General features: G+C 32.9%; 1 protein-coding gene across 1 annotated transcript in view; it reads left to right on the top strand.

Annotated features, from left to right (window-relative positions):
• LOC118198000 (venom allergen 5-like) overlaps positions 1-13,331 on the top strand; it is a 28,393-nt gene that overhangs the window by 13,902 nt on the left and 1,160 nt on the right. Inside the window, exons 4-7 of the mRNA XM_035369584.2 lie at positions 467-630; positions 8,058-8,155; positions 11,199-11,326; positions 11,888-11,952. Coding sequence (XP_035225475.1) covers positions 467-630; positions 8,058-8,155; positions 11,199-11,326; positions 11,888-11,907 — 410 coding nt within the window. The 3' untranslated portion in view covers positions 11,908-11,952. The remainder of the gene's footprint in view (positions 1-466; positions 631-8,057; positions 8,156-11,198; positions 11,327-11,887; positions 11,953-13,331) is intronic.

The raw sequence follows: 13,331 nt of genomic DNA, 5'->3' as shown, positions 1-13,331 counted from the left end.
ACTCTTAATAGAATGGTGAATAAAGTCAGTTTCTTCACCTTCGGTGTCTTTCTGAAGAGTGGGACCAAAAGTAAACTTTTAGTTTTGGGCACCGAAAAATCTGCCTTCTTGCCTGCTGACCAAATTGTTTGTTTTGGCGTAGAAATCATTTTAATTGTAAATGTGTTTTTGTTAATTGTTTTTGGTGTTTTATGTTTTTGTAAATTACAATTTTTACCGAAGGTATTTTGAGTTTTTTGTATTTTTGCCTTGTCGCGATGTGAGAACTCAGGTAATTGAATGAGAGATATATCTCTAATGAAATAAGTTTATATCAAATGGAGCAAAAAAAATGTGTCGAATTTAATAGGCCGTACAAGAAATTCATGTGGTGTCCACATTACATTTTTATCAAATGACAGTCAAACTTTTATGAGTTACATTGCTTTTTAGTTGATTAAAGGTATTTGATTTCGTATTTTCTCAGACAGATTTGATGTTGGGCAAAATCTTTACCGAGCGGGTAACTCTGACAAACCTACGACACACGACTGGGACAAGATGGTAAAGAAATGGTACGACGAAGTCAGTATATTCGATAAAAGTTACATCAAGCCTTTCTTTTCTGGAGATTATAACCACTTCACCCAGGTAGAAATTCAATATTTATATTTTATTTAATATTTAATTTTGAAGTATGAAATTTCATCGGTTAGTAATACTTACATTTCTGTCATTTGAACCTGCATAAAACATTCCATCACTAATTAGCACTAAAAATGTATTTTTATATTTTATATATAAAATATAAAAATATAATGCCCCCTCGCTTCATAAAAAAAGCCCGTAATAACCATTTGTTTGCTGTAATAAAGGTGCATTCAGTGTGAATTGTGTAAGGTGTATAATGAAAGTGCATTCATTACTTGGAGATTTATTTTATCGGTCATAGTAACAGAGCGTTTACAATCCTAACAATGCGGCCAACCCATTTGTTCTACCACAACTAAGGGTCCCAAAGACGCGCCACCACCAGCCTGTGCATAACCTGCTATACATGGGGGGGGGGACAACTGTTCGCCTGGAAGACAGCCTGGAACAATCTATATCTCTCGTTCTACTGCGCCGATTGACAAATTCAATTTGCGTTTTTTATGTCTCGAAAGCGCGACTTAGGATATGTATTAGATTTATATACAGCATTGTTCTAGTATAGGTATTTTGACACAAAATCGGACCTTTTTCTGAAATGGCATACCAAATTTTTCCATATTTTCATTCTACGACTCAAATTACGTCAAACTACAAAGTTTTGTAAAAATCGCACGAATAGTTTTTAAAAAATTGGCTCTCAAAATTCTAGCTCCTCAGTGTTGAGTTTGGTATAAATCTCTCTTTTTTTAGTAAACTTATTTGATTCTTCCTTTCACATTTCGTAATTCAGGTTCATTTCAAATAAAATTTACCCATTTTTTTATGATTTATTTTTTTAATTTGTATTTTTAATTAATTTTATAAATTTTCCGAAAAAATATTTTGAATTATAAACCATACAATTTTTACCATCATCTGAAAGTAGACGTATTTCTAAGCATACCTGGGAAAAAATTACAATTTATTATTCAAAATTTCCGAAGATATACAGGACTTAAAAGAGAAAGGCTAGCTCATAGAGCTTTTTCCCCTGAAACAGGCAGCGGGGAGTGATGACGTAGCCATAATGACACTGAACGCGGAGATGCAATTGACAACATAGAAATTAGTGTTTCAAATTTGAAGAATCAGCATTTAAAATGAGCTGTGTGTGAAAGACAGTTATCATTTAGAAGAGAAAATGTTACTGTAGTATGCGTTTTACACTGAACATTAAAAAATTTTAATTTAACAAATTTTAAAATAACAAATAAAATACGCTACTCTTAACATAAAATTCCTTTTTTTAATTTGCAGGGATAGTTTTTTTTTAAATGCCTGTTTATTTCTAATCATTTCTTTATCTGAGATTTAATTAAAAGAACTCTACTACTGCTTCTAAGATAACTATAATAACAGCTATTTAAAATTAATCAAAATGCAACCTTAAATTAGCATAGTTTTCAAAATTTCTTCTAATCTGAGTTTCAGCCTAATTGTAAATTTTACATTGGTATATTTCCCGATTCAATATAATAACATATATATTTTTTAATAATTTTGTAACTTAGGCTTACATCAATATTACATTTAAATAAATACATGTAAGATTGTTATTTTAATTTAGACAAAACAACTTTACTCATAGTACCTAAAAAAAAATTATTTAATTTTTCAAAAGTGGGGGTTAAGGAGGCAGGTCTTCTTATGTCAATTACTTTAATTTTATATTATTATATTTTATCTAGAATGCTAAGCTAGCCCAACATCGAATCAATAATAACACAGGATACAATAAAAATAACTTTAACAATAACTTAACAAAATTAGTTCTCATTTGAAATATGCTTTACGCTATTAACTTCTAAAATGTCATCTACAAATACTTCAAATCAAAACATATTATATATGCTTTCTTGTACAGTCACAATGCAACTACAACTTGTTGAAATATTATTTATTGGCTGCCACATCCGAAGCAATCCACTTTTTGTCTTTAGGGCTGCTTTTCTTTGGGAAAAATCATATGCATATCTATTTAAGAAACTTATTCTAATAAAAGTTCGCACTCAGCAAAATAAACGAATTGCTTCTCTGTTAACTTCAGGATAATATTTCTCCAGTTTATTAATTAAAGATCCAATTACATGCTTCCCTTTATAGTAACCTGTACCATGAACTGCACAAAATATATTTTCGAACTCGTAAACTATATTCATCTATGAATGGGAAGGTGTAGTCAAACCTCCAATCTATTAATAAGTCCAATATTTTAATTAAGAATGAATAATTTAATCCATTCTGAATTAAAATATTGGTTCATCAGCACTATTTTTAGATATTGTTCCCAATGATGGGTCTTTGTTTCGCACACGGTAGGCAATATAAAATGCAACATATGTTAATGCTTCTTTTTCGGCGGTCGAAAATTGTCTGGCGGAATTCAATTCTAATTCCCAAGATATAGGAGAAGGTTCCATAGGAAAAAGTGGAAGCCATAAGAAAAGCGGTTTCTCAGTAATTTGAAGCAGTGCGCTAAATCTGCAAAAACCCATATTTTTTTTTTCGTTTGCAATACTGTATTTGGAAACTGAGAACTATTAATCGAAATCTGTAACTCTTTCCACAAAGTACTAGATCATCCTAAATCAGACACTATTACTTTCCCTTCTACTCCAGATGATTGTGTTTGCGTGTGTGATTATGGCAAAGCCTCGAGGGCTATCTGCCTAAGGGAAGGGTTGCCCTCGTGGAGGACTTTCTAAGGGAAACTGGCTCGTATACACGTTACACATGGGGAAAACCACGAAAACGCCCATGCAGCCAGCCCGTTCGCGGGATTCGAACCTCGGACCGAACTACCAGTGTTCAGCGACTTTTCCGCCCGGCCGCTGGTGGGCCCAGATGATTGAATATGTCTTTTTCATTCGAGTGTTAAAATAAAAAAATATTGGTTGTTTCCACTGCGAAATGAGACCTCTGATTAAACCAAATTGCACTTTTTGAAAAGGACCGAGAATTTGGTCCAGTTTAGAGTCATAGCTAAGTTTAGAATCTATATGCATTTCGTCGAAACCGAGAACGCATATTTTTTCTACAGAGTTTAAATATTCGCATCGTTCCTTCATTACAGGAAGAACATCACTCTGAATTCTTGAACTACATGAAAATTTAGCGCACCATCTCCTTAATATGTTAGTGCTAGGTAAAGGAATTCCTATTTTTTCTTACCAAAAACGTTCCTTATAGATGACAGAGCTCTTATGACAATGCAACGTGAAATATCTCCAATAGTCCACCTGATTTTTTCCTTCTTTTCTAGCAATGCGTTAATCTGCGTCTTTGTAAAAATATGCTTTAGACCGTTTTTCCTAATTCTCCGATCCGTGCTATTTTTTCCTAAATTTCGCTGTTTGGGATTTTAATTTCTAAATTTCCGATGCAAATTTCTTTCTAGATGTCGTCCACCTTCTTTGTCGCTGAGCAAACATTCTAAAATTTTTCTTTTCTCTATTTTTCAATATTTTATTACAATTTTCTAAGGATATTATTTTGTTCTTCAAATTATCAATACATTCTTGTTTATCTTTACACTTAGGGCATTCAGGGATATTGTCACTTAGGACATTGTCACTTGTGAATTTATTTCAAAATCATTGACATTTGATTTATTATTGTCAGCTTCAATTTCATTCTCAGCTTCAAAATAAATTTTCTTTGATATTAATTCATGTATTTTTTCAAAACCACTCTGCATTACTTTTCTTTTCAAATGTCTCCGATTTCTTGGTGTTGTTTCGTTTATTGCATACGATAAATTTACTTTCGGCACAGTATTGCATTTCAACAGTTTCTTTTGCGGCAATCCAAGCAAGCGATTTCTTATGTCATCTTCATAATCACTGCACAGAAAATGTTCGCCATAAATTCTTGCGTTTTTCACATTAATAGAATCCTGTCTTCGACATTCATGTATCCATTCTTTCGTCAAAAGCAAATTGTCCTTTGGGAAAGCATGAAATACAATATCTCTTCCTTTCGTATTTCTATAAGCGTTACGGCATGTTGCTACAGCACAAGAAGCCATATTACATAAAGGATACTTTAAATATGAAGGAAAGGTAAGCTGACTAAAACTATATATATATACAAATTATTAAATATTTGCATTATTAGAAAACAAATATGTATGATTAAAATTAATTTGGGATATGCGACCTCCAGAAAATAGTTTCGCAAGTGAATGAAAGTACAGTTTTAAACGCGCGAAATCAGAGCAGGTGCAACACAGACACGTCAGATTACTTCCAATTCATCCTCTCCATGAGGCTCGCGTCGGCGAGGAGTCGAACAAAGAAATGACCTAGCCCTTCTATTTATCCCTGGAAGATATAGGTGAATTTATATATTAGCACGTTTTGAAATTTGGCATATTTGTTCAAAGCGATAAACATCAAGCGTGGTTTAGACACTTTGTTAAAATTATTTGAAAGTAGGAACGATGTGTCTTTTTTCCCGCCCATGCAAAATGTGAAAAGGAAGGAAAGAGGTGCTTTTTTTTTTTTTTTTTCGCTCCAGCATAATGGAAGGGAAAGGAAAATTGGTTGCCATATATTAAGAAGTTGGCCAAGTGAATTATTCTTGGCGCAAACTGAACAAAATTGTGCCAAGATAAATTTTCGAATTTCTCCGTAAATTTCGTACCAAACTTTGCACAATTTAATATCTAGGCATAATTTGAGTCGTAGAATCGGAATATAGGAAAACATTGGCATGTTATTTCAGAAAAAGGTCCATTGTTTTTGTCAAAATACTTATGTTAGAACAATGCTATATATAAATCTAATATATATCCTAAGTCGCGCTTTCGAGCTATGAAAAACGCAATTTGAATTTTGTCAATCAGCCCAGTAGAACGAGCGATATAGAACTGTCCCCCCCCTTTTTTTCGCAGTGTGCATTGTTGTTTGTCACCTTAACGGTTGTCCCCTGTTGGAGGTAACGTTGACCGCCTAAAAGGTGCCTCTATAATAAAAATGAATAGTACTGAAATTCACTAATAAAAAGGGTACTTCCTTATCATAGCGACCTTCAGAATTTAACCGCTAATTATACAAGATGTAACGTATAGCGTAACATGTATTAAAAACACGCGACGAGATTTCGACAAGATATCTCAGTTGATTAGTGATTCAAAGTTGGGGGGCCGCTATAATAAAGGAATTATTAAAAATGTATTAAACAATTTCATAGTGTCTATCTTGTAATCTAAAACTCCCAATTTCAGATATGTTCTTCTGGAATATTATCAGCATTCGAAAATAACTGCACTATTTTTTCCATTGTTTGTTAAAACTTTTTATGCTTCCATTTTTGGAAGTTCATTCAATTGCAGGGAACTCATTTAGCATAAAGCAAATTTTAATTGACCTGTTGTGTTAATGAAAACAGGCTATTAGCAGTTATATGCTAGGTAGAGATATCATGATCCGCAGTGCTTCATCCAACAGGATAAAAACCCTTATTTATAGCATAGATACGTATTTATTTTTAAAAAATGGCACAGATTAAGAACTTGATTAAAAAATTGAACAGACTGGTTTTAGAATTCAAAGGTTTCGAAATCACTTACTGGCTTTGACTGCCAAAGTGGGGAAACTTTACGAAACTTAACGAAATGACATTTGCTTGTATTCAAGAAACTCAGAAATCTTCTAAATTGGAGTTGACAACAGGATTACTTTTCAGAGTATAGTTTTTAGAAATTCTGATGGAAAATAGCTTTAATGATTATAATACAAGTAAGAAATTAAAAAATTGGAATTCGCGGATTCATTTTACATCTTTTGTTTTAAAAAAGAAAGGTATTTTTAAATATTCTTTAAATTTCCGCAAAATAATTTTCATCGCGATAAAATACGTTTTGGTTTATTAAACCCTTATACATAACGCATGATGTATTTGATTTAACTGAAATGTTTCAGATTTTAAATTACATCCAAAGGGGCGTTTTTTTTTTAACATTTTGTGTGCTACACGTGTTTATTAAATATCACGTTCTTCGTATTTAAACCATAAAATTCAGTTCAACAGCAATATCGCAAAATGGTTTTAAAATAAGCATATTTTTAGAATTTCCGATACAGATAGACTCCCGCGCTGGAGATAAAAATGGTTTTTCTGTATAACGTTGCCATTGCTCGCTTTGAAATCCTTGGCGTGTCCATGTTAATCAAAAATTCGTTAAAGTTCTACAAAATAATCAAAAAATCAAAAATCAAAAGTTTCTTAAATCAAAAATTCGTTTAGTCAAAAATTCAAGTTAAAAAAAACATTTGTTAAAGTTTTACAAAATATGAAATTGATAATAAAACAAATTCCACATTTCAAATTTGGGCTTCCACATGCTCACATTCGCAGTAGGATTACGTCATTCAAATTCGATGGCTCTAGGTACCGCTGTTTTATCACAATGCGAGAAATATATGTACATTTATGCAGATTTTTCATTATTTAATTTCTTCAAATATAATGCAGGACTCTAACATTTAATGGCAACAGTCTGAAAAGTGAAACGGACATTTATAGTGATTCAACGCACAATCGCAAAAACACAAATTAAAAAAAATGTAACAAATATAACATATAACAAAATTACAATGAAATAACCAATGTCCCTTAATACATATATTAATTATCTTAATAAGTAAATTAACCAACTTCCCGTTGCCTTCTCTCAACAAAGTCCAGTCTCCCAGAGAAACATTAAATTTAAAAACTGCACAGAATTATCGCCGTCATTTTTCCAAGTGGCAACAGTGCTGATTTTCAACAGCAGTCCAGTATACAATTGAATGAAAAACTGTTGACAAAATCACATTTCTAAAAGAATGAAACTATTCAAAATGATGCGATAAAATCGAAAAGATAAAAATAAAAAAAATCTGTTTCGAATTTTGAAAAAATTGCTTCGAGGTGCACTGGCTCTTGTCTAGATGCACATATATACCAAATTTCATTGCCCTGGGTTTATTAGCTTACGCGCAGCACGAACGGAAGACACACAGACTCTTTCTTTTATTATATGTAGAGATAGAGATAACCCAAGATATATTTGATTTATAAATGATAACCCACGATATGTTTGATTTATAAATGATAACCCATGATATATTTGATTTATAAATGATAACTCATCATATATTTGATTTGATTTGTCTCTAGACGTATTTTATAGATACTTTGTGAAAGAATTAAATTTTTTAACATAAATTACGGATAGATTCAATAGCTGATACTAATCACTAAATTCCTGAAAAAAAATTCTTTTTTTCATTTTAAATAGTGAAAAATAATAAGCGTTACTATTATTTTAACCAGGAGGAAAACTATTTGTTTTTAAAGCTCAAAAATTTAAGTTAAAAGAAAACTCTTTCAATTTTTAGATTGTCTGGGCTACGACATGGAAGCTTGGCTGCGGATTTGTCGTGTACAAAGAACCAGAGTGGTACAGAAGTTATCTTGTTTGTAACTATGGACCAGCGTAAGAAAATTATTTTTTCACAAAAGTAAACTCAGTTGTTTAAAATGAGAATGAAACATAAAAGTATAATTTGAAAAATATCTATAGGGAGATTACAAAATATTTCTTCTTATACGCTTTTGTATACAAAATTTAATTCTTAAATATTAATGCTTCCTTTTATATGAAAAAAAAAAAAAAAAAAAAAAACTAGCGGGAAAAGGGGAAATTGACTTTGATGTATACATATCATTAAAATAAATAATTGCATTTTATTTTCCCAAAATAAATAGTTAAACTCTTCCTCCTTGCCTTTTCAATATTCATTTAATTTTTATATTACTTTAACCCAAAATAACTAGAATATATAACCGAGATTAAAAGTCTTTATTTACTGTTATTCAGAATTGTGTTGATATAGAAATTTATTGTGTAAGTAAAAATATTAGAAATCGCGAGAGAATCTCGTCTATACGTTCACTTAAATAAGATTTAGGATAAAAGTGAAGGTAATGAATTTTCTACAAATAGAAGAAAAAATAAAAATTCATTTAAGTAATAAATAATAAACAAAAACTACTGAAAAACCTTAAAATTAAGAGCAAATATTCCATTGTTTTTATATTTAAATTTTAGCTAAACATAACGGTGTCTTTGTTCCTTTTTAAATTTAAAATAAAATGTATTTTTTTACTAACCAGTTAACTTTTCCTGAAATATAATGAAATAAAACAGATTAAGAAATGGTGTTATAATTGCCACTTCTCAATCTAGAACCTCACTAGAGCGACTATAATTGCCTATGTTGATGAGATAAACATACCTATTTAGTGAGCTAGCTGTTTCCTCCGTGGACATCACACACAATGAATTTTTTATGATTCAAACTTTTGCTACTGCAAGAAATTAACTGTCAACAAAAAGTTTTAATGTGAACATTTCTTGAATGTTCATATCAAGAATGCTAATAGCAGTAAATGGAAGCTTTTTTGATGTTACATACCTTAAAGCTATGGAAACTGCAAATGATAACCAGTAGAACAGTCCATCGTGGACCCGGTGGCGCAGTGGCTAGCGCATCGCGCAGATGCACTGCAGATCCGGAGTTCGATCCCTGTACTGGGCAAGGTTGACTGAAGTCCTCCTGTCACCTGTATGGTGCTCAAGACTCTTGCCAACGACAGGTGCAATCTCGCACTCCTTGCCACGATGAATTTCGTGGGCTTGGCAGATACTACTGTCAGACACCTGAGATAAGTCAGACAGGTGAATGCAGGGCCCGGACACCCGGACGGCTTAATATGACAAATCGGGTGTCGTCCGGTACCCGCACCTATTTAGAACAACACAACCCTGGCGACTTCCTAAAAGGGCTGCATCGGAAATATATTAATGGAGAATATGTGGTATTGACGTGGCCAAACAAGGGCGTGTGCATATATATGCTTCAGTATACAATTAATAAAAAGTTTCATACATAGGTACATTGGATACATATGTATATTGGTCTAAGGGGTTAATGAGATAGGCGATAAGTCAGACAGACAATCCATCGTCTACAGCGTTACAGAACAAGTTGACAAAAGCGGATAGTCTCATGTCATCCCTTGTCTATGGATTTTATGACGCACGCTGAAAGTCTATAAAAGCCCGTCTCCACATTTCATACGCTTGTTGTTCTCTTGTTTTAGCATCCTTTCTTCTTCATACCACATGTTCGTTCCTTCTCAATCTTGTAAAGTAATCTTGTAGCTGTTACTCATGTCTGTTGCGGAATATAGAATTCTTCCGTTATTCCAAACTGTCTCTGGACATCCCTCTCATTCTCAGTTTTCTTATAATATGTTGAAATTCAGTTATTTTACTTAAAAAGAAGCATGTGCCTATCATCTGCTATTTAGTACACTCTTACATCTGCCTCCTGGTGAACTGTAAGAGAACTAAAAATATGCGTGTATTCATAATATATGACATTCACGTAGGAAAGTGTAAAGCAACAACCCCTGAGCGAAAAGCTCGAGGTAATTGCACCATTCAAAGACGAACAAAATGACTGAATGACGTCTGGTCAGGTACGCCCTTGGCTGCATGTATATATTTTTGTAAATACTATGTAAATAATTTGTATGTCATGTATTTATAGCATGTATTTTTATAAACATAATTATATATAGCCTACATCCACTTATGCATGAAGTTGATAGGACTCTCGCAATTTAGGGCAATATTAGGCATTTCTCTTTACACAGTGTCACAATAATTGCTTGTACAATGGTTTATTTTCTGCGCACTTACCTTCGCCTCGGCTGCTGCCGTAGGAGTATCCGTTCGGATTCATCTAAATGGTTTACCGTGTTTAATGACTTTTTTCCGTTGGACTTCTATGATATTTTTCTCTCCAAGTATTCGCACATCTCATGGATTTGAAAATCGTCAAACATTAAGCCGGGTTAGCGTTAAACCGCGGACACCCCTTCTACGAACTTCTTTATCGAGTTTGCTTGAGCCGACGTCTGCTGACAGCTTCCTGTTTATAGATTTAGCCGAGGAGGAAGATGAGCACTTCTAAAAACTCAAAAGAAAACCACTTCTAATGCTTTCAAATGTGCTTTTTCTTTTTGAAAACTTCCAAGATATCGACTATTGGAAAAATATAGACAATGTCGCGAACTTGGTGACAAAGCCTACCTCAAAGGACCGGTACGGTGAGGCTTGCTCGTCTAACACATTTAATTCAAAATTTGAAAAATATACAGCATAATACATGACGTATTCACATACAAATATATTGCGCAGGCACAAATTCAAATTTAAGTCACATATGCCAATAAATAAATAAATAAATAATAAAATTCCAATAAAAAGGCGCTAAATAAATAAGTACATGGAAACAATTCTATAACAATATAAAAGTATATAAAACGCGAATTATATAGAAACAAATGCAAATATGTATAAAATCTCAAAACATTATAGTGAAAAGTCACAAGTTCAAAGAATTTTTTTAAATATTTGGAATTAGATTATTCTATTTGTCAAATTAATCTTCTGTGGCATCTCTCAGAGGCAACTGGGATGAAGAGGAAATGTACAACGCCGGAAGAACATGTTCTTATTGTCCTGCAGGCTCCTGTTGTGGCGCTGATTGCACTAAAAAATATAAGAAGACATCTAAATACCCCTCTCTCTGCAGTAAGACTTTTCTGTTCTATACATTGCTTATTTGGTTTTAAATTAATTCAGTTTTGCTATATCTTTGAAAGAGAAAGTTTTCCCGTCATATTATACACATTTCTATTCAATGATTTAGTTATCATTTCAGCTGTAGTGAAAAAACGTATAATTTGAGATGATAGCGCAATAATGCTTTAAAGAAATACTTTGTCTTTTTTATTGAAAGTTTTTTCAAGTAAAAGATTTTTAAAATATACTACTGAATAGTATTTAGCTACAGAATTAACTAAATTAGTAGTAAGCAATTATTTGTTAGTTTGTTTGAGATATAACAACAGTCAAAACTTTTACGCATGTTAAAATGTCTTGCTCGACGAGTTTCATATCGTTTTAAAGATTTCTTATTGCACCAACAAAATAGCAATGTTAATTAAATGCAAGATTTTCTAATTTTTTTTATTTGTTTGTTTCCTTTCCTTAGACTAATGCTATTTGTTTTGTTTTTTATTTGTTTATTCCTAATTTATTTTGGTCTTTCTTGTATGTGGTATTTAATGCAATACATTTGTTTTATTTCAGTGGTTGTAAACCCCAAGTAATTTCTTAAGTAGGAAAAACATGAAAATAATCTAGAACAAAACAAGGTATGTTTTTCACTTTCAACTGTGTGTATTATTTGGAAATAAAAATATTTAATGCTGATATATTTCTAATTTATTATAATTTGTAGTATTAGAAAGATATATTCTGTTAAAATTTGGGCATCTGCATTCACTTGCAGACGTATTCTGAACTAGCAATAATTCAGGAAAGAATTATGAAAAACATTAAACGTCTTCCAACCATACTTGATATATGTTTTATGGGCACCAAGTCGGGCGACCTTAATGGTCATTCCACACGAAGCATTGTTTTTCGATTCTAAGACCTGGTTGACAATACCAGCCCTCGAAACTCACTTGCCGATTAGAGCGGCACCAAGATCAGTGTCGCAAGAAATGAATATATTGTTGCATTCCACGAACCCGTGGATTTGGAGTGAATGATGACAACACTTGATAAAGAATCAAAACACAATTTGTTCGTTGGTATTACACAAGAAATTTCAAAATACGCGTTACAGTCATTGCAAAGCTACAACAATCACGCTGAAACTATCAGAAACACAGCAATCAGGCTATTACGGTGAAAACAGCTTCACCACAAAGCACTATAGTACAGCTTCCGACTCGGTCCATTGTTCTCGGAACTCAAGACATTACTACTGAACTCGCGTACAGGAACTTCGCGTACAGGTAAGGTATATATAGCTTTTGACCTGCCTTTGAAAGCATTCTCGTGAAAACCGGCAAGAATTCGTTCTAGAATGTTCTCACTCCGTCTAGGGCACATCGATAATTTTTGTCACCAAATGAGTGATTTCGTGCCAAATCTGGCAAACCTGCCTTTCCTTGCCACTTTCTTGAAATCCTAATTCCGTTTTGCAGGGAAGCTATCTTACCGCAGCTGGCCATTTTGTAAATATTAAACAAGAACATGGTTTCTCTTCTACGTTGCAATTATAACCGTGAAGGAAGATTTTGTGAAGATCAATGAGACCGCCTTTAATTATCCCTGCCTATACTTCTGAACCACTACTGTTTGTATGCATGCATTACAAGGATGTTAATGGTGTGATAATAGGTTCCAAGCATTACACAGACCAGTAAATATCGGAAATATCAATAGAACAAACTATGATTCATCCACAAAAACACTGCATTGAAATGAAGTTTAATGAAGGTGATCTCGAGATCATTTTAAGTAGGTCTCATCAAAAACGTGGTAGTGAGTGGGACGCAAATCCTTAATCGTCTTGGATGTAGTGGGCCTGTATGTAGCCGCCTGTGAGATATGGCTCTTCTTGTTAATGCTCTAAGGCTGGATAAACATCAATACGCAGTGACATAACTTGCAGGCACTTGAAGTGACTATTCACAGCGATTGTGACATTTTAGACGTCCACTTATTTGTCTCTTCAAGA

Source organism: Stegodyphus dumicola, chromosome 1 (genome assembly GCF_044657685.1).
Source record: "Stegodyphus dumicola isolate Sdum_Otavi_A_Nest chromosome 1, ASM4465768v1".
Classification (NCBI taxonomy): Eukaryota; Metazoa; Arthropoda; class Arachnida; order Araneae; family Eresidae; genus Stegodyphus; species Stegodyphus dumicola.
The sequence above is the reverse complement of the archived record's forward strand: the minus strand, read 5'-3'. Positions and strand labels throughout refer to the sequence as shown.